This window comes from Lepidochelys kempii, chromosome 3, assembly GCF_965140285.1.
Source record: "Lepidochelys kempii isolate rLepKem1 chromosome 3, rLepKem1.hap1, whole genome shotgun sequence".
Taxonomy (NCBI): Eukaryota; Metazoa; Chordata; order Testudines; family Cheloniidae; genus Lepidochelys; species Lepidochelys kempii.
The window spans coordinates 176,340,860-176,360,704 of NC_136382.1; the positions used below are offsets into that span (position 1 = coordinate 176,340,860).

At 43.5% G+C, this 19,845-nt stretch overlaps 1 protein-coding gene across 8 annotated transcripts in view; it reads left to right on the plus strand.

Moving 5' to 3' along the window:
- The window catches only part of EPAS1 (endothelial PAS domain protein 1), a 151,500-nt gene that overhangs the window by 87,740 nt on the left and 43,915 nt on the right, over nt 1-19,845 (plus strand). For all 8 annotated transcript variants that reach the window (XM_073339108.2, XM_073339112.2, XM_073339113.2 and 5 more), the window contains 4 exons: nt 14,380-14,531; nt 16,076-16,160; nt 16,902-17,020; nt 17,123-17,325. In XM_073339108.2, coding sequence (XP_073195209.1) covers nt 14,380-14,531; nt 16,076-16,160; nt 16,902-17,020; nt 17,123-17,325 — 559 coding nt within the window. The remainder of the gene's footprint in view (nt 1-14,379; nt 14,532-16,075; nt 16,161-16,901; nt 17,021-17,122; nt 17,326-19,845) is intronic.

Sequence of the window (19,845 nt, forward strand, 5' to 3'; positions counted from 1 at the left end):
AGGGAAAAAATAGCTGTTCTGTATGATTTTAAGGGATAGCATAAACTCTACAGAACAGTGGTCTGGCTATTGTTTAGCATGTCTGGACAAGCTGAGGCCATTGTGACATAAAACATTTCTTAAAAATAGCTTGTTTGTTTGCTTTGCTTTGCTTAATTGGAAAAATAACTCCCTGTGTCGACCCCAGCCCCATCAGTGAGAGTGGGAGAGCATGTTGAATATTACATTCCTGCAATGGCATCTCTCCTGAGAAAAGTCATATCTGACTTACTCCAGCTAAGGGCCTGATCCTACATGGTGCTGAGTGCCTCCTGAACCTCCTCACAGGTCTGGGTGGCCCTGACTGGATATGAATGCTTTGTAATAAAGTTACTAAATAGCAAGAAAGCAAATATTTTCTAGAAGTTGTTGATGTGCTTGTCTCTAAGTGAACCCTTCAGGAAGCTGGGAGCTTTCCTAATGGCTTTTTGCTGATGCATCTAAATTGCAGCTTTTATTGAATCAATAGAGAATATCTTCTCAGACATGAGGATTGTTATATCAGGACAGAGAATCACAGAAAAATTAAATTTCCTGTGATACTGAACAAGAGAAACTTTACTAGAATAAGACAAATAATACTATTTGTAAAGCTATTCTGTTTCTCTGTGGTTCACTGTAGAGCAGTGGTTCTCAACCTCTCCAGACTACTGTACCCCTTTCAGGAAACTGATTTGTCTTGTGTACCTTCAAGTTTCGCCTCACTTAAAAACAACTTGCTTACAAAATCAAACAGAAGTACAGAAGTGACACTGCATTCAATTACTGAAAAAGTGCTTCCTTTCTCATTTTTACTATATAATTATAAAATAAATCAACTGGAATATAAATATTTTACTTACATTTCAGTGTATAGTATATAGAGCAGTATAAACAAGGCAATGCCTATATGAAATTTTAGTTTGTACTGACTTCACTAGTGCTTTTTATGTAGCCGGTTGTAAAACTAGGGAAATATCTGGATGAGTTGATGTACCCCTGGAAGACCTCTGCCTACCCCCAGGGATACGTGTACCGCTGGTTGAGAACCACTGCTGTAGAGCTTCTTCCTAGAACCTTCCCTTACCCTTCTCCTCTCATAGTTTTACAGAAACAGTACATGTATCCTAACAAAGAATCCTCACTCTTTCCCCCCCATACGGCAGATAAAACCCTGTCACCCTTTCTGGGGGGAGTAGGGAGCAGTAATTGTTGTTGTTAGGCAGCATGTGATTTCATCTGCTGAACATGACATCCAGACAACTTTCTGAGTCTTTGCCTAGTCCAGGGGAGGAGTCAAGCATTGAAGATTGACTCCTAGGTCATGCCAGTACAGACGATTTCCAATAGACCACACATGCATTTGGTACGTCTTTAAATTTTAAAAAGTCACATCTGAGCAAGACAATAGGTGACTGAAAGAATACAGACTCTTCTTTCAGATGGCATATGGCACTTATTTACACCTAAGCTGTTATATCTTTCAAGGGAAATCTGACTTTTAGCATTTAAATTTGTTCCAAGAGGTTGGACTAAAGGAAATGAGCAAGCATCTATGGAAAAAGTGTTCTAAAACTTGGGAACAGCGCACATCCTGACAGTGGGAATTAATCAAAGCTTGTTTACGAGAGCTATTTTTAGCATAAAAGAAGGTTACTATAAACATTACAACAAGAACTTGCCATAACAGTTCAAAGTTACAGGGTGATCGATTGTACTTTTCTGTGGGCAGAGGAGAATTGATTAAAAAGCTGTAAAAGATTTAGATTTTACCCAGATTAGGAAATATTTTACCAGGAGGCAGCATGATCCAATAGCTAAGGTATTGGATTGGGACTCTGGGCACCCGGGTTCTATTCCTAGCTCTTCTACAGATGTGGCATCTATAACTTTGGGCAGGTCAGTTCACTTCTCTGTGCTTCTGTACCCCTTTCCACCTTTTGCCTTGTCTATTTTAGACTCTAACTTCTGTGGAGCAGGAATTCTCTCATCATGGGTTTGACCTGTGTCGCGCACAACGCAGCTCCAATGTTGGTTGGGGTCCCTTAGTACAGTACAACCATAATACAAATAATAAGTTGTAATGTGGTATGAATTAATATAAATTTAAGGAGCCCAATGAGTAAAATGGAATTTTGCACTCCAGTCTCAAACTTGTATTATCAAGGCACTATAACTATGCCACAATCATTAGTAAAGGAGAAATGAAAAAGGCTCCATTAAAATGAAGCATTTGTTTGTAAGATTGCGTAAAGGGGAAAATATACATCATGCTTGATTCAAAATGTAATTAGCAATTTTTTGAACATAATTTGAGTCAGTAATTACCTTCCTAAACCCCTGAAAAAGCTGGAGAGGAGATGCCAGGTTACCTCTGCCAAAATAAGTGACATCACAGCTACTGTAAATATAAGTTGAAAAAGTCATTCTGTTCTAACCCCCTATTTTCATTCCCTCCCAACTTGCTCAAACATTTTCCTCTCAGGCTAAAAGAGCTCATGCTTATGGTCTAGTATAGTCCACTGGTAAATTGCCTAAGAAAATTTAAAACAAAATAAAAGAATGGAGTCATTTCTGGGATATGCACGAATTACAAAGTCTCTCTGTTTACCTTCCTATCAGTCTGCAAAATTGTGCTTCTATTGAAGTGAATCAGATTTTTGCCATTGATTTAGGACTTGTCTGTACACAAAAGTTGTACTGCTTTAACTATACTCGTGTAGTTAAAATGGTGCAACGCCCCTAGTCTGGCCTGGTCACACTGGTATAAAGATGCTTTATAATGGGATAGTTATTCCCCGCACAGGAAGGGGAATGACTATACCTGTATAAGGCATCTTTTATACTGGTATAGATACATCCACACTAGAAGTTGTACTGGTAAAACTGTATGGGTAAGAAATCACACACCTAATCAACATAGTTATACCAGTACAAAATATATGTGTAGACCAAGACTTGGATGTGAGCAGCAGCAGGACCTACAAAGCGCTAATTGACTACAAATGAGGATTCCCATTAAGTACTGATGTTGAGGCTGCCAGTGTTATGCAGCATTGGGCCATTTTTTCTGTACTAATATATGTTTAAAAAATGGACAGGGTCCAATACAACAAAGAACTTAAGTGTGTGCTTAAATTTAAGCACGTGCTTAAGTGATCTGCTGAATTGAGGCCCCCTAGGGCTTGATCATGCACCTCTTCATGAGTGCTGCAAGGAAGTCATTCTGTGCATGTGTGTGTGACATAATACATATGGAAGAGTAACGCAATCATCTGATACTACAGGTAAAACATTTGCCTTTTACCGTTGGTGGTATTGAATATTTTGGAAAACAAAATAGTCTTCCTTCTTTTGAATGGTGATGTTTTGCTAATGCAAATTTAATGATCTGAGGAAAAAAATAGAAAAGAGAGGCTTCAGTTGGAGCTGGAGAGTCAAGAAGATTAGGTTTTCTGTGAACCCACATGGTGCAGTTTGTTTTGGGTTATTGCCAGGGCCCCTGCTGGCTAAACTATTTGCTTCGGGAAGAGTAGTCTTGACATTCTGTACACAGCATAATTGCACTTAGAAGGCAGATGGCCGCTTACATTAATTGTTTTAACTGGGCATTATGGTCAAAGTGAATATTATTCAGATCTATTGTTATGTTTTCTATCTGCCAGTTCCCGTGGAGTTGCACAAGAGAGGAATTAGTCCCTACATGTTTGTTTTATCTAAATTGTTATACACAAATGAAATGACATTCACTCATTAGAGCTCAATCTTGTCCTGTGCTGGGAGTGGTTGCAAGTAGATGAACAATGACTCCACTCCCTCGCTTCCCAACACACCCACACAACATCAGGGCATGATGCCTAAATAAGCTCTCCAGGGAGTTCTAGAATTCAGCCTTAGTATGTTCCTACTGGGCACTTCAGGTATGTGGTCTGCTGGCTATGGGGTATGGTCAGTTCCAGTGTGTAGGGGCTGCAGTGTATGATCCACTGAAATTCCCCTATCCACATCTCTCAGTACATTCCCGTGCCTCACCCAGTGAAGTTGCAGAAAGCCTTATGTAGGCTTGTCTGGTCAATTGACTCATCAAATGATGTCAATTGGCCTGTCAGCTGACCGCCTATTATTTGACTACAGTCAAGTATTCCAGCAAGAATGTTCTGATGTAGGCAACAGACTACCTTTCTGAATGTATCATGGTGCCATCTGTTATCAAGTCTACCTAAATATCTTGGTCACTTACATTACTACATGCTAATGCCACCTATTGGGGGAAAAGGTGAAGTAATTCAAAGTTTCAGAGTAACAGCCGCGTTAGTCTGTATTCGCAAAAAGAAAAGGAGTACTTGTGGCACCTTAGAGACTAACCAATTTATTTGAGCATAAGCTTTCATGAGCTACAGCTCACTTCATCGGATGCACTCTGAAACCTTTTAGTATTTGAGCAGACTTCCAAAATCAGTGTTTTCAGTAGAAATGGGAAAAATCCCTGAGGATGAATCTGTCTGTATAGAGGTAGGGGACAAATGATAATTTTCATTTCCATGAATACATGTTTCTTCTGTACTAGAATAAACAAAGCATAGAAGTTAATGCTTTCTTGATATACTGTGAAACCTGTACAGGAGGCTTTTGCTAGCCAGCCACCTTTTGTCTTAAGAGACTGACCTAAACTCGCCGCAAACATATTGAGGGTGATTTTGTTTTAGACGAACAGCTCCTTTAAACAAATGATTGTTATCTATCTCTTGACTAGTACACATTTGCTTCTGCCATTACATGGAGGTTCAGTAATTGCAGGTGCAAATCAGGTATCTGGAAATCAAGGCCCTAAATGTCCTTAGTATTAATAGGTATTACATACACTCATTGACTGGAGAATAGACCCTGTGTGTTGAAGTAGTAATATTAAACAGCAATAAAGAAACAAGATGTTCTTCTTTGAGTGCTTGTCCATGTATATTTTGCTGTTGCAGGGCATGCACCCAGAGCACGTGAGTTCAGATTCTTTTGGTCAGCCGTGTCCATTGGAAGCTGTGCCCGTGCTCTGAGGGTATGTCTGCACTGCACCTGGGAGTGTCTCCCAGCCAGGTAGACAGATGGCCGAACCAGTGCACTAAAAATAGTGTGGCTGTTGCAGCACGGGCAGCAATATTGGTTGAGTGCGTACAAGCCCGCCCAACAACCTGTGTCTGTAGTTGGGTGGCTAGGCCATGCTGCCACCCCTGCCACAGCATCCACACTGCTATGGTTAGCATGCTAGCTCGAGCAGAACTAGCATGTGTTGGTCTGCCCAGGCTGGGAGACACCTTCCCAGCTGCAATGTAGATACTCCCTGTGTATCCTCATATCTCCAACTGAGGGTATAAAGGGCAGAGTGACCCCACCTGCCCCTCAGTTCTGTCTCACCATGGCAGTACCCTCTTTGCTCACTGTGCAGCTTACCCATGGTTTTGTAAATAGATAGCTGTTTGTTAGTGATTATTGTTGGTTTAGCCTCTCCTTTTTTCTTCAATAATAAGGAATTTTGGTTTTTCCTCAGGGTTTGCCCCAATACAGGGAATCAGGGATCAATCATAATGACTGAAGACAAGTTTCCAGGCGTTAACGGTTGCCCTTCATTTCTGGCAGTAATGTCTCTCAGTAATGGGCATGCCAGATGCTTGTTGTATCTGGGTGCGCAGCACATTACATAGTGATGTGCCATCTGTAAATCAGTTTCTCAGTGCATCGAAGGAGCTATGGCATCTCACCTGAAAAAGTTCCTGCTAGAGAGGTCAGTGAATCCCGCTTCAGGCCCTGGGGTGCCTTGGGCAAAAACCTTTGAGTGCTCATTCTCTAAAAGGGCTCCTGCTGGCTCCTCTACTTTCTGAGTTGAAACAGCTGTTCCTAAAGATCCTCCTTGCCTGGCTAAATCTCAGGGGACAAGGGGGAGGAAAAAGCAGAGTCCACAGAGGGACGAGACCTAGGTCTCCGTCATCAGGTCCTTCCTTAAAAGCCACAAATCCTCTCAGGGCTCAGCTGAAAGGGGAGCACAAGGCACAAAAATGTACTTCAGGCACCCATAATGTTAAGATACAGGTAGGATCTGATGAGAAACAGTCAAATGAAAAGAAGCCCCATTCAATTACATCATGTAATGGCAGACAGCTAAAAAGTGGCAAGTTTTTAAAGTGCTTATATACCAATGCTAGAAATCTAAATAATAAGATGGATGAACTAGAGTGCCTCGTATTAAATGAGGATATTGATATGTTAGGTATCACAGAAACCTGGTGGAATGAGGATAATCAATGGGACACAGTAATACCAGGGTACAAAATATATCGGAAGGACAGAACAGGTTGTGCTGGTGGGGAAGAGACACTCCATGTGAAAGGAAGTATAAAATGAAATGAAGTAAAAATCTTAAATGAACCAAACTGTACCATAAAATCTCTAGAGATAGTAATTCCATGCTCTAATAATAAGAATATAGCGGTAGGGATATATTACCGACCACCTGACCAGGTTGGTGATCGTGACAGTGAAATGCTCAGGGAGATTAGAGAGGCTATTAAAATAAAAAACTCAATAATAATGGAGGATTTAAACTGCCCCCATATTGACTGGGTACATGTCATCTCAGGATGGGATGCAGAGATAGTTTCTTGACACCTTAAATGACTGCTTCTTGGAGCAGCTAGTCCTGGAACCCACACAAGGAGAGGCAATTCTTGATTTAGTCCTAAGCGGAACACAGGATCTGGTTCAAGAGGTGAATATAGCTGGGCTGCTTGGTAATATGACCATAATATAATTGAATGTAAACACCCCAACACTATAGTATTGAATTTCAGAAAAGGAAACTACACGAAAATGAGAAGGCTAGTTAAACAGAAATTAAAAGGCACAGCACCAAAAGTGAAATCCCTGCAAGCTTCATGGAAACTTTTTAAAGACACCATAATAGAGGCTCAACTTAAATGTATACCCCAAATTAAAAAAAAGTGGTAAGAGAAACAAAAAAGTGCCACCGTGGCTAAACAACAAAGTAAAAGAAGCAGTGAGAGGCAAAAAGACATCCTTTAAAAAGTGGAAGTTAAATCCTAGTGAGGAAACTAGAAAGGAGCATAAGCTCTGGCAAATGAAGTGTAAAAATATAATTAGACCAAAAAAGAATTTAAATAACAGTTAGACAAAGACTCAAAAAGTAAAAGGACTTTTTTTTAAGTACATCAGAAGCAGGAAGCCTGCTGAACAACCAGTGTAGCCACTGCACAATCGATATGCTAAAGGAGCACTTAAAGACGATAAGGTCATTGCAGAGAAACTAAACGAATTCTTTGCATTGGTCTTCACGGCTGAGGATGCAAGGGAGATTCCCAAACCTGAACCATTCTTTTTAGGTGACAGATCTGAGGAACTATCCCAGATTGAGGTGTCATTAGAGGAGGTTTGATAAACTAAAACTGTAATAAGTCATCAGGACCAGATGGCATTCACCCAAGAGTTCTGAAGGAACTCAAATGTGAAATTGCAAAACTACTAACTGTAGTCTGTAACCTATCATTTAAATCAGCTTCTGTACCAAATGACTGGAGGATAGCTAATGTGATGCCAATTTTTTAAAAGGGCTCCAGAGGTGATCCTGGCAATTACAGGCTGACTTCAGTACTGTGCAAACTGATTGAACCTATAGTAAAGAACAAAATTGTCAGACACTTAGATGAACATAATTTGTTGGGGAAGAGTCAACGTGGTTTTTGTAAAGGGAAATCATGCTTCACCAATCTACTAGAATTCTTTGAGGGGGTCAACAAGCCTGTGGACAAGGGGGGTCCAGTGGATATAGTGTAATTAGATTTTCAGAAAGCCTTTCACAAGGTCCCTCACCAAAGGCTCTTACGCAAAGTAAGCTGTCATGGGATAAGAGGGAAGGTCCTCTCATGGATTGGTAACCGGTTAAAAGATAGAAAACAGAGGGTAGGAGTAAATGGTCATTTTTCAGAATAGAGAGGTAAATAGTGGTGTCCCCCAGGGGTCTGTTCTGGGACCAGTCCTATTCAACGTATTCATAAAGGATCTGTAAAAGAGGGTAAACAGTGAGGTGACAAAATTTACAGATGATCCAAAACTACCATACTCAAGATAGTTAAGTCCCAGGCAGACTGTGAAGAGCTACAAAAGGATCTCTCAAAACTGGGTGACTGGGCAACAAAATGGCAGATAAAATTCAATGTTGATAAATGCCGAGTACAATGTACATTGGAAAACATAATCCCAACTATACATATAAAGGGGTGGGGTCTAAATTAGCTGTTACCTCTCATGAAAGAGATCTTGGAGTCATTGTGGATAGTTCTCTTAAAACATCTACTCAATGTGCAGCGGCAGTCAAAAAGCAAACAAAACATTGGCAATCATTAAGAAAGGGATAGATAATAAGACAGAAAATATCATATTGCTTCTATATAAATCCATGGTATGCCCACATCTTGAATGTTGCATGCTGATGTGGTCACCCCCTGTCAAAAAATATATTTTGGAATTGGAAAATGGTTCAGAAAAGGGCAACAAAAATTATTAGGGGTATAGAACGGCTTCTGTATGAGGGGAGATTAATAAGACTGGGACTTTTCAGCTTGGAAAAGAGATGACTAAGGCAGAATATGATTGAGGTCTATAAAATTATGACTGATGTGGAGAAAGTAAAGAAGGAAGTGCTATTTAATCATTCTCATAACACAAGAACTAGAGGTCACCAAATGAAATGAATAGGTAGTAGGTTTAAAACAAACAAAAGGAGTATTTCTTCACACAACGCACAGTCAACCTGTGGAACTCTTTGCCAGAGGATATTGTGAAGGCCAAGACTATAAAAGAGTTTAAAAAAGAACTAGATAAATTCAAGGAGGATAGGTCCATCAATGGCTATTAGCCAGGATGGACGGGGATGGCGTCCTTCGCTTCTATTTGTAGGAAGCTGGGAATGAGCAACAGGGAACGGATCACTTGATGATTACCTGTTCTGTTCATTCCCTCTGGGGCAACTGGCAATTGGCCACTGTTGGAAGACAGGATACTGGGCTAGACCATCTTTGGTCTGACCCAGTATGGCCGTTCTTATGTCACTGAGTCCCCCAGTACTACCCACCCCAATACTGATGTCATCCTCTCAGCTGTCTGTGGAGCCAACATATTCAGTACTGAAGCATTGTAAAGAACACCTACTCATCTCTTCAGTACCAGATTCCCTGCTATTAGCAGTAGTGAAGGTGCCTCGCCTAGTACCAACCATTGCTCCTACACTGGTACTGAGCATAGGCACCGACTCCGTGGGTGTCCCAGTGCTGGAACACCCATGAAAAAAAAATGAGTGAGCACTTAGCTCCCACTGGCAGCCAGCTCCCCTGCAGTGTCTCTCACCCGCCAGTGGCCCCGCGGATCAGCTCCTCCCCATCCTGCCCAGTGCCTCCCGCCCGCTGCAGTCAGCTGCTCCCCGGTGGGCAGGAGGCGCTGGGGGTAGGAGCGGGAATGGAGCATGCTTGGGGGAGGGGCGGAACTGGGGCAGGAAGAAGCTGGGGCAGGGGCAGGAAGAGGTGGGGTGGAGGTGGGCCCTGGAGCTGAGTGGGGGTTGAGACCCCTGGGAAAGGAGGAAGCCAGCTCCTGTGGTACTGAGTACTTAAGCAATATTGATCAGAGTTCAGTCTGAGGCGTCTCCCAGCACATCTGCTGGTACAGTTTCTCCTCTCCAGGATGACTATTCATTCTCCTCCTCAGACTCTAAGGGCAGTAGAAAGGTTTCACTCACTTGTTCTCTGAGGTCTGGGCATTAAGGCCAGTTTACACCTGAGAGGGAGTCAAAGACTTAGTTTAATTATCTTAGCCTATAGAATCTCAAAGAGTTATAGTATTCCCTGGTGTGTTATAGTATTCCCCTTGGCCACCTGCCTCTTATGCTTCCCAACACTCTTGGCCTTATTAGGTTCCATGGGGAATGAGTCATGCTAGAAAGACAGAGTCTACATCTCAGTCCAGAGCTAGGTCACCTTATCCATCTCACAAGGGGACTCTACAACCAGCATAGTCTGATCCATGGTCTGCTGAACAGAATAGTCATGGCTCTGGTGAGGAGTCTCAGACGGAAGACCATCCTGTCCGTGCATTCATCTCATCCACATCCCCTGAGGAGACTGTGGTACCTATGTCATCTGCCTTGACTTAGATGACTATAAGACAGTCAACAAAAAGCAATATCAAAAGATAGAAAAATTCTACATCACAGCTCCAAATGAGAATCGCCAATTACCAGGCCCTGTTGGTAAAGCACAATTATATGAATTGAGATTTCATATCTAAATTTGCAGACAAGCTTCTGTCACACTGTCTGGAATGGCTCATGGTTGTGAGTGCCTAGTTCAGGGCAGACTGTCAGAAAACAGGGCAGACACCCAAAACTAGAGGTGTGTTCTATAATTAGATTTCACCAAGCCAGTGACAAATAGGAACTCCTGGATCACTATACCAGTCTTACCATGGAGTCACAGACGGTTCCCATAGACTCTCCAATCTATCTTGCCACCCAGACAAAGTGAACTTTGTGATAAAATGATTACTTACACCAAAAATCACATCACATTTAGGTTGTTTCCAGTCCCAAGAGACCAGTCACTTACCTCTGATCAACTGGTACTCTAGATCTTATACCAAAGATAACACTAGTAGCCAATTCTATAGTAAACTAACTAAAAGTTTATTAGCTAAGAAAAGGAAATGAGAGTTATTGAGAGGTTAAAGCAGGGAAAATATTTGCACAGGTGAGTCAGAGTTTGTAATTTCAAATGGTGGCAGTGATGTAATAAACTGCCAGTTTCCCAAAAGTCTTTTCAGGAAGCCCATATTGTCTCTGGGGAGCTCTGCTTTGCATCTGGTACCCTTCCCTGTAAGAGTCCAAATTGTCCATAGATGCAGGATCCTTCCTTGAATCCATACTTATAGCTGCTTCTCACAGAAATCAAATGGATAGTGTCACTTTACATGTGAACTTTTCCTTTGATTACAGAGAGTAAGGAATGCATTTTGAGTCTTTGACCTCCAAACGTCACAAACAATGACCACTTGGCTTTGAAATAAGCACTTTTCTGTTAAAATTCTTCATTTGCATTCCACAAGGCTTCTTTCTTGCTTGGTGGCTCATATGATAGGTTATTTAGTTATGGGGTATACACAATGTAAATGTTTGCTACTGTATTATAACAGGATACAAATAAGTGAAAACAATGCAAGTAACATCCCACTAGTTTTCATGAAGTTTAAACACCAAGTACATTCTTATACATTTAACCATCACTTTGATCTATACTAATACACAAGTGAATTAGCCTAGGGCTCTGGCATGAGTTGGCACCTGATCTGCCAAGTGTCATACCTTCCCTAAGGTACTAGGGAGGAATTTAAGTATTTGCTGGACAAAGGTCAACTGGTGGTGTGTACAGCCCTCCAAGCAGCTATTGATCTACAAATACAGCTCCCAGATCTATGGCTACCTCAGTTGCCAGAAGGAGATCCTCTTGGCTCTAGTCATCAGGGATCCCTAAAGAGGTACAAATTACAACTGAGGATGTTTGTTTGAGGGATGTGAAACTTTCACTGTGAAAACGATGAAGACTTTACACTTTCTGAAGGACTCATGTACCACACTATGGTCCTTAGGAATCTATACTCCTGCATCAAAGTGGAAGCACGTTAGGCCTCAACCACAGGAGAGGTACCCAATAAAGACAACTTGAAACTCCAAGAAAGTGCCAAAAATTCCACAAAAGGAAGTCATCTGCATCCTCCTCATCAAGGCAGCAGATCTAAGTCCTTGGTCAAGAGCAGTATACATATTCTTCTGGATATTTCTGTTATATCCCCTCTTCTTGAGAATCTTTTATTTCATTTTCATATGATCTGGATCATCATGGAGCCCTGGAACCTGAAAATCATAGAAATGGGTTATTCCATCTAATTCCAGACCACCGTCAGCCCCAATCCTTATACATCTTCTCCATCCCTTTTCAGGCTCCCTCTCATGACAGCAGGCTGCATCAGGATATGCAGTCATTTCTAAATCCCAAAGCAGTGGAAGAAGTGCCTCAAGAGCACAGAGCATAGGGGTTTTACTCTCATTGCTTTCTGATTCCCAAAAAGAAAGAGTGCTGGTGCCTTATTCTGGACCTGAGGCAGTTGAACACCTTTATTCACACTCTCAAGGTCAGGAAGGTGGCTCTGAACTTGATACTTCTAACCCTAAATCCACTTGACTGGTACACGGCATATGACCGCCAGGATGCTTATTTCAATATAGCAATTTGCCCTGCATACAGAAGGTATGAGAGTTCAAGTGCACAATTTGTACTACCAATATAGTTTGCTACCATTTAATCTATTGACAGAATCAAGGGTATTCACAAAAATGGCGAGAAGTCGTGGCAGCTTATCTCAGAATAAGTATAGATTTATCTTGTACAGAACATCTGCTAGTCTCTTGAGCCTCTTTATCCAAAAAAAGTCACATCAGCAGCCAGCTGACCCCCTTCAGTGGTCTCTGTTCTCTCTTAGACCTGAACAGGTGAAAAGTCAATACTAATTTCCATTCAAGGGATAATCATGGTGTACCTCCAGCATGGCTGAGGCAGTTTTGGTTCTTGAACCTAAAAAAAATCTCTCCATCCAATCTACCTACAGTTGCCTCTCCAGCTTGAGGTAATATCTCAAATGGCTTATCTTCCACAAGAGAGATTGCAAGACCTGTCCCATCTACCTACAAGTTCATCCCAAGATATTGGTGAGGACTTGTCTCAGACTTTTAGGACACAATAGCCTCCTCCACCTATGTAATGCAGCATGACAGACTTCATCTTCATTGCATGCAAGGGTGGTTGAAGTCTCTGTATCAGCCAAGTGGTTATCACCTGGTTATGTCAGTGCATGTTCCCCCAGGACAATATAGAGATAATCTACATTTTCATGCCCTCTGGTGCCTTGGTTCCTAAAAGACCTTATGAGGGTTTATCTCCCAGTCAGAGAATGCCCCACTCCTTGGGATCTAAATATTGTACTGACAGAGTTAATGGGTCCACCCTTTGCACCATGATCACATTTTCATCAAAACAGCCTGCCTGGGAGTAATAATATTCTCCATAAGGCTAGGAGAGATGCAAGCACTAGTGCAAGGGTCCCCATGTGCAAAAACCAGATGTCCTTAAGACCTCACCCAAAATTTTTTGCCAAGGTAGTCTCTGATTTCTATCTAAACAAAGTTTTATATGCCCATCTATGTTCTTCCCCAAGCCACATTCCAACAAAGGTAAGGCTAAGTCTCATGCCCTAGAAGTTCTTAGGTACTTTCTTTCTACAAAGCCAGAACTAAGCCATTTAGGGTCTCCCCGAGTTTGTTGATACCTTATGGGGACAGAGTGAAAGGTCAGGCCATTTCAACAAAGAGACTTTCTAACTGGATTTCTATTCATATCAGACTGTGCTATGAGTTAGGAAATATAGACCCACCGGTGAGAGTGACAGCTCACTCTACAAGAGTGCAAGCAGCTTCTATTGCTGCTTTGAGAAATAGTCCAATACTAGAGAGCTGTACTTAGGGTCTAGTGCACATAGTTGCCCGGTTTTACTCCTTAGTGGAAGTGTCAAAATCTGATGTTAATTTTGGTAGGGCCACGCTTTGTTCATTATTTAGGTAGGCTCCTAGTGCCCATTTCTTATGAAATAGGTTATTGCTTGTGAGTCCCAAGAGTGGAATATATGTAGGCAAGGACTTGAAGAAGAAGAAGAAATAGTTACTTACCTTACAGTAGCTGTGGTTCTTCAAGATATGTTGCCCATATCTATTCCGTGAGCCGCCCTCTTTCCCTGCTACCACAGAGAGTCTGACAACACCTGGTTTCCATATTGGTGAAGGAACTGAGGAGCAGTTGGGGTTGCCCCACCTTTTATGTCATCGATTAGAGGCACAAGGACATTCACGTTACAGATGTAGCCCCCAAAAGACACTGCTAGCCAAAATAATCTGAACGTGAATGCACTGGGTGCATGTGTACCAACAGTGGAATATATATTATGGACAACACTTCCTGAAGAACTACAGGAAGGTAAGTGTTTCTTCACCTTTACAAAAGATGTCTTCTCTCTTCCTAATGATGGACATGTCCCCTTCAGACCCAATGCAGATGGCCCACCCAGTTGTTCTCCTCCCACAGAGGGTTTTTCTATAACCAGCATACTGGCATCAGAAAAGCATGTGGGTATTTGGTGTGATTAGAAAGTAAGTAGAAAAATGATGGCGCTGAAAACTGATTTTTTTTGGCCACTTTCCTTTTATTTCAGTATGTACTGACAATGAGAGTGACCTAGAGACAGGCCAGCAGATAGACAACTTGTACCTGAAAGCTTTGGAGGGATTTATTGCTGTGGTGACGCAGGATGGAGACATGATCTTTTTGTCAGAGAACATCAACAAATACATGGGCCTCACACAGGTAACCTGTTCCCTACTGCTTTCAAAGAGCTGCTGCTGTAACATAATTCCTAGAAACCTTGACATAGTTTCTCTGTCTCCACTGTGCTTCTGACTAACTCAAATTCTGCGTAGTAAAGCTGCAATCTCATTCAGTGAAAGATACAGTGAGCAAATGTAGCTCCTGTGTGACACTGCAGCACTCTGAATCAGCATCTTGAGCTCTCAGTTTAAAACTGGGGTGCGTGGGTGCAGGATATCCTCAGGGAAGGGTTCTCCGCTCTGGAACACCATTTTCCATTTGGGCTGCTAGGCCCTGGATTTGGAGGCTACAAGACTGGCCTCTGTTCACAAATTTTGTTGATAGGGGAGTGGTTTGTTTGGGGTTCAGAGGGTTTTTTTTAATGTCATAGAGTTATAGAGTTTAAGGCCAGAAGGGACCACCAGATCATCTAGTGTGACCTCCTGTGTGTCACAGGCCACCAACAGCACCCAGCACCCACGCACAAAACCCAACCGCTGAAATTACACCAAAATATTGTAGCCCGCAGGAGACTAAACTGTTATGTGCCACAGAGAAAGAAGAGGCGGGACCAAAGGGCCCCAGTGCCTGAGGCACTGCCTATGCTAAGATTCACCTGTGGCGTGGGAGGCCATTGACTGCCATAAGTGCAGGGGGTGGAGTGGCTGTGCAGAGGTTGCTCAGCACCACATGTACCCCAAGATAGGGGAGTGGCCCTACAAAGACTGTTAGAAGATGGGCCAGGGACAAACAAAGCTGAGGGCCACAGGATCTATCTTGCTCTAATCCAGTGGTCCTTACATACCTTGCACATCGTATTCAGGAGCAGTAGCTGCCATTCCAGTCCAGAGACTGGAGCAGTGACTGCAGCATGTGTGGGAGAGCTGTGGTGCCATGTTCTCCGTGTCCCCTTGCCCTTCTCCCACATAAAGTCTGATTATTTGGATGTTGTCAGTTGGATCCAAAGGCTATTGAAGTCAATGAAGTCTTATCATTGACTTCAGATCAGGCCCTTTGCATTGGTGAAGTGAGTTATCAGTCAGTTTAAGGGTTAAATCAAAATGCACAAATGAATCTACAGGGTATAGAATCTAAATAATAGCTGATAAATAAGAGTGGGCTCAAATTATTGCTTATATGCACACACCGGGGCTGAATTTGGCACGTTGTGTCTCCAATAGACTGCCTATCATTTCTGTTTTTAATATTTTAGGGCCAGATCTTCAGTTGTTGTAAATAGACTTAGTTTCACTGACTGATTAGTTTGTTGAGGCTATCTAGCTTATAGTTCTAAGCTTAAGAATTATTTCGTTGTTACCCAAAATATCCTCAAAAATGCCCCAGAGAAACCATACCTTAGGGAAACAGGTAAAAGAATGTGAAGAACTGAAATTATCATCAAGAAAAGATGAGGCATGTTGTATTGCTTTTGCCTTTTCTCTGATTGCATTGAACGAATCAGTGTTCCAAAATAGTCTTCTGATTATTAAATTTTATTTATTCTCCTCACTTTTGGCTAAATATGTGTATTGTTTTCTGAACAGGTGGAATTAACTGGACATAGCATATTTGACTTTACTCACCCATGTGACCATGAGGAAATTCGAGAGAATCTGAGTTTGAAAACTGGTAAGAAAAAGGTTAAAATCTTTGATGTATTTTTCTTCTTTGCCTTTTAAACACCCCAATAAAGCAGCTAACAGATAGCAGAAGTTAGATAGTGGCCACGGGCAAATGGGAATGTTAACACCTGGAGTAGTATTTGGCATCAACGTTTCCACTGTTTTTAAAACTTTGTGATTAAATATAACAGCACTGAGAACTGTGTGTTCTGGTGCTTTCTTGTTTCCAGCCTAAAACAGATGCAACATCTTCACTTATAATAGTTCACAAAGATTATGTACCACAAGCTGAAATACGGGTTAAAAATGAACAGGGCTCCTGTACCATTTAAATCTTTACACCCCAAACCTGTGCAAAATACTCTGCATGGGTGGACCATTGCACTTGTACAGAGTCCTGCTTGATTCTGAGGCTCTGCATGGGCACAGGAGTCTGCCCACATGAAGTAGTTTGCATGATTGGGGATTTAGCATGGGATTCAATGGGACTAAAGTGCCAGAAAGGTCTAATACTTTACCCTAGGAGTGGATTTATTTTTCACACTAGTGCTAAATATTACTTAAACCAAGAGTACGCAGGGCACAGGTCTTGATGTGGAAGGTGGTAATTTGAGAACCAAACAATCTGTTATCTACAAATCCTTTATGCATAAAAACAAAAGAGAGAATTTTAAAAAGCAACACAAACATCCCCTAATCCCCACAAAAAATGTATTAGTCAAGAATTTGCCTTTTTCCCTCACCTTAGGTCCAGGCTTTGGAAAGAAAAGCAAAGAGATATCCACAGAGCGTGACTTCTTCATGAGAATGAAATGCACTGTTACCAACAGAGGCAGAACTGTAAACCTCAAATCTGCCACATGGAAGGTATCACATTTTAGCTATAACAAGTTTTATTGATGAAAGTCAGACTGTCTTTTCAGAGTCTTTTAAACTAATGCCCTGTTATAAAATCATTATTTGTTTCAGGTCTTGCACTGCACTGGGCAAGTTAAGGTGTATAACACTTGCCCTCCTCACACCCTGTGTGGATATAAGGAGCCTCTCCTCACCTGCCTTATAATAATGTGTGAACCCATTCAGCACCCGTCAAACATGGATATCCCACTGGACAGCAAGACTTTCTTGAGTCGCCATAGCATGGACATGAAATTTACCTACTGTGATGACAGGTAAAGAGTCTACTGACTGTTCCTTCCCCAGGAGGTTTCTGATTTATCTTTATTAACAAAACAACCAATTAATAGGAAACAACAGTCTTCCTTCGCAGTGTTCTTTTTATTTGAACAGGTTAAATTATTTCACACTAACAAGAGTGAAATTCTTCCACTGGCTGTTCCTGCAGACCTGAAAAGGAACAGTTTTGAGCAATGTCAGTATCCATTTGGATTTCTAATTTGGAATCAACAGGTTAACCAGGGATGATTCCTTCAGTGGGTGGCTAGTCTCCCCTACCATAGATCTCCAACCCACCCTGAACACTAGGAGAGGAGTTTCCATAAGGTCTCATACAGTGGGGAGACAATCCCTTTCTTTCCTACCCATGGCAACTGTAATCTCCACACAGCCTTGGAAAACTGTAATTAAAATTTACCAATTTAGGCACAGAGGGTCAAATTAAAATGTGATGCACAAGGGGGAGATTGTAAAATCCATGTTGGTAAATGTGTGTGAGATTATGGAGGTGAGTCTAGAGCAGTGGTCTCCAACCTTTTTATATCCAAGATCACTTTTTGAATTTAAGTGCAACCCAGGATCTACGCCACCCCTTCCCCAAAGCCCCGCCCCACTCACTCCATCCCCCCTCTCTCCGTCACTCCATCCCCCACCCTCACTCACTTTCACCGGGCTGGGGTAAGGGGTTGGGATTTGGGAGGGGGTGCGGCCTCTGGGCTGGGGCCAAGGGTTCGCAGTGTGGAAGCGGGCTCTGGGCTGAGCCTGGGGCAGGGGATTGGAGTGCGGAGGGGGTGAGGGGTGCAAGCTCTGGTAGGGAGTTTGGATGCAGGATGGGGCTCTGGACTGGGGAAGAGTGTTGGGGTGAAGGAGAATCATAGAATCATAGAATATCAGGGTTGGAAGGGACCTCAGGAGGTCATCTAGTCCAACCCCCTGCTCAAAGCAGGACCAATCCCCAATTAAATCATCCCAGCCAGGGCTTTGACAAGCCTGACCTTAAAAACTTCTAAGGAAGGAGATTCCACCACCTCCCTAGGTAACGCATTCCAGTGTTTCACCACCCTCCTAGTGAAAAAGTTTTTCCTAATATCCAACCTAAATCTCCCCCACTGCAACTTGAGACCATTACTCCTTGTTCTGTCATCCACTACCACTGAGAATAGTCTAGATCCATCCTCTTTGGAACCACCTTTCAGGTAGTTGAAAGCAGCTATCAAATCCCCCCTCATTCTTCTCTTCTGTAGACTAAACAATCCCAGTTCCCTCAGCCTCTCCTCATAAGTCATGTGTTCCAGTCCTCTAATCATTTGTGTTGCCCTCTGCTGGACTGTCTCCAATTTTTCCACACCCTTCTTGTAGTGTGGGGCCCAAAACTGGACACAGTACTCCAGATGAGGCCTCACCAATGTCGAATAGAGGGGGGAGTATGGGGTGCTGGCTCTGTGAGGGGGGCCAGAGCTGGGAGTTGGGGTGCAGGAGGGAGTATAGGGGTGCTGGCTCTGGGAGGGAGCTCAGAGCTGGGGGTTGGGGTGCAGGAAGGGGTATGGGGGTGCTGGCTCTGGGAGGGGGCTCAGGGTTGGAGCTTGGGGTGCAGGAGGGGGTATGAGGTGTGGCCTCCTGCCGAACAGCACTTACCTCCGGCAGTTCCCATTTGGTGACGCAGCGTGGCTGCCATTAAGTCAGGCTACCTGCCTAGCCTGGCCCCATGCCGCTCCTGGAAGGGGCCAGAGTGTCCCTGCGACCCCAGGGAGAGGGCGGGGGGCACGTGGATCTGCACGCTGCCCCTCTCTGCAAGCACTGCCTCCACAGCTCCCATTGCCACAGCTCCCTGTTCCCGGCCAATGAGAGCTGTGGGGGCAGTGCTTCCAGGCAAGAGCTGCATGCAGAGGGAGACCCCCCTGCCCCGTGGGGCTGCGCTGGCCGCTTCCGGGAGCAGCGTGAGGCTGGGGCAGGTGGGGAGCCTGCCTTAGCGGCAGCCACATTGCACCACCAGAGATCGCGATTGACTGGAAGAGCCTCTAGGATCGACCAGTCGATCACTATCAACTGGTTGGTGACCACTAGTCTAGAGTGAATCTAAATTGGTTTAACATGTGTGACCAGGAAGGACTGGAAGGAGGTGTAATGTACACCAACATAAGTGTCCTCTTGGCTCTAGGGTGGCCGAAAACTGAACACCCTCCCCCTGCCCTCTGCCCTGCCCCTACCCCACCACTTCTCTGAGGCCCGTCCCTGCTCACTCCATCCTCTTGTCACTCGCTCTCCCCCACCCTCACTCATTCATTCATTTTCACTGGGCTGAGGCAGGGGGTTGGGGTGTGGGAGGGGGTGAGGGCTCTGGCTGGGGATGTGGGTTCTGGGGTGGGGGTGGAGCTGGGGCTGGGGCTGGCAATGAGGGGTTCGGAGTGTGGGAGGGGACTCTGGGCTGAGGCAGGGGGTTGGGGTGTGGGAGGGGGTGAGGGCTCTGGCTGGGGATGTGGGTTCTGGGGTGGGGGTGGAGCTGGGGCTGGGGCTGG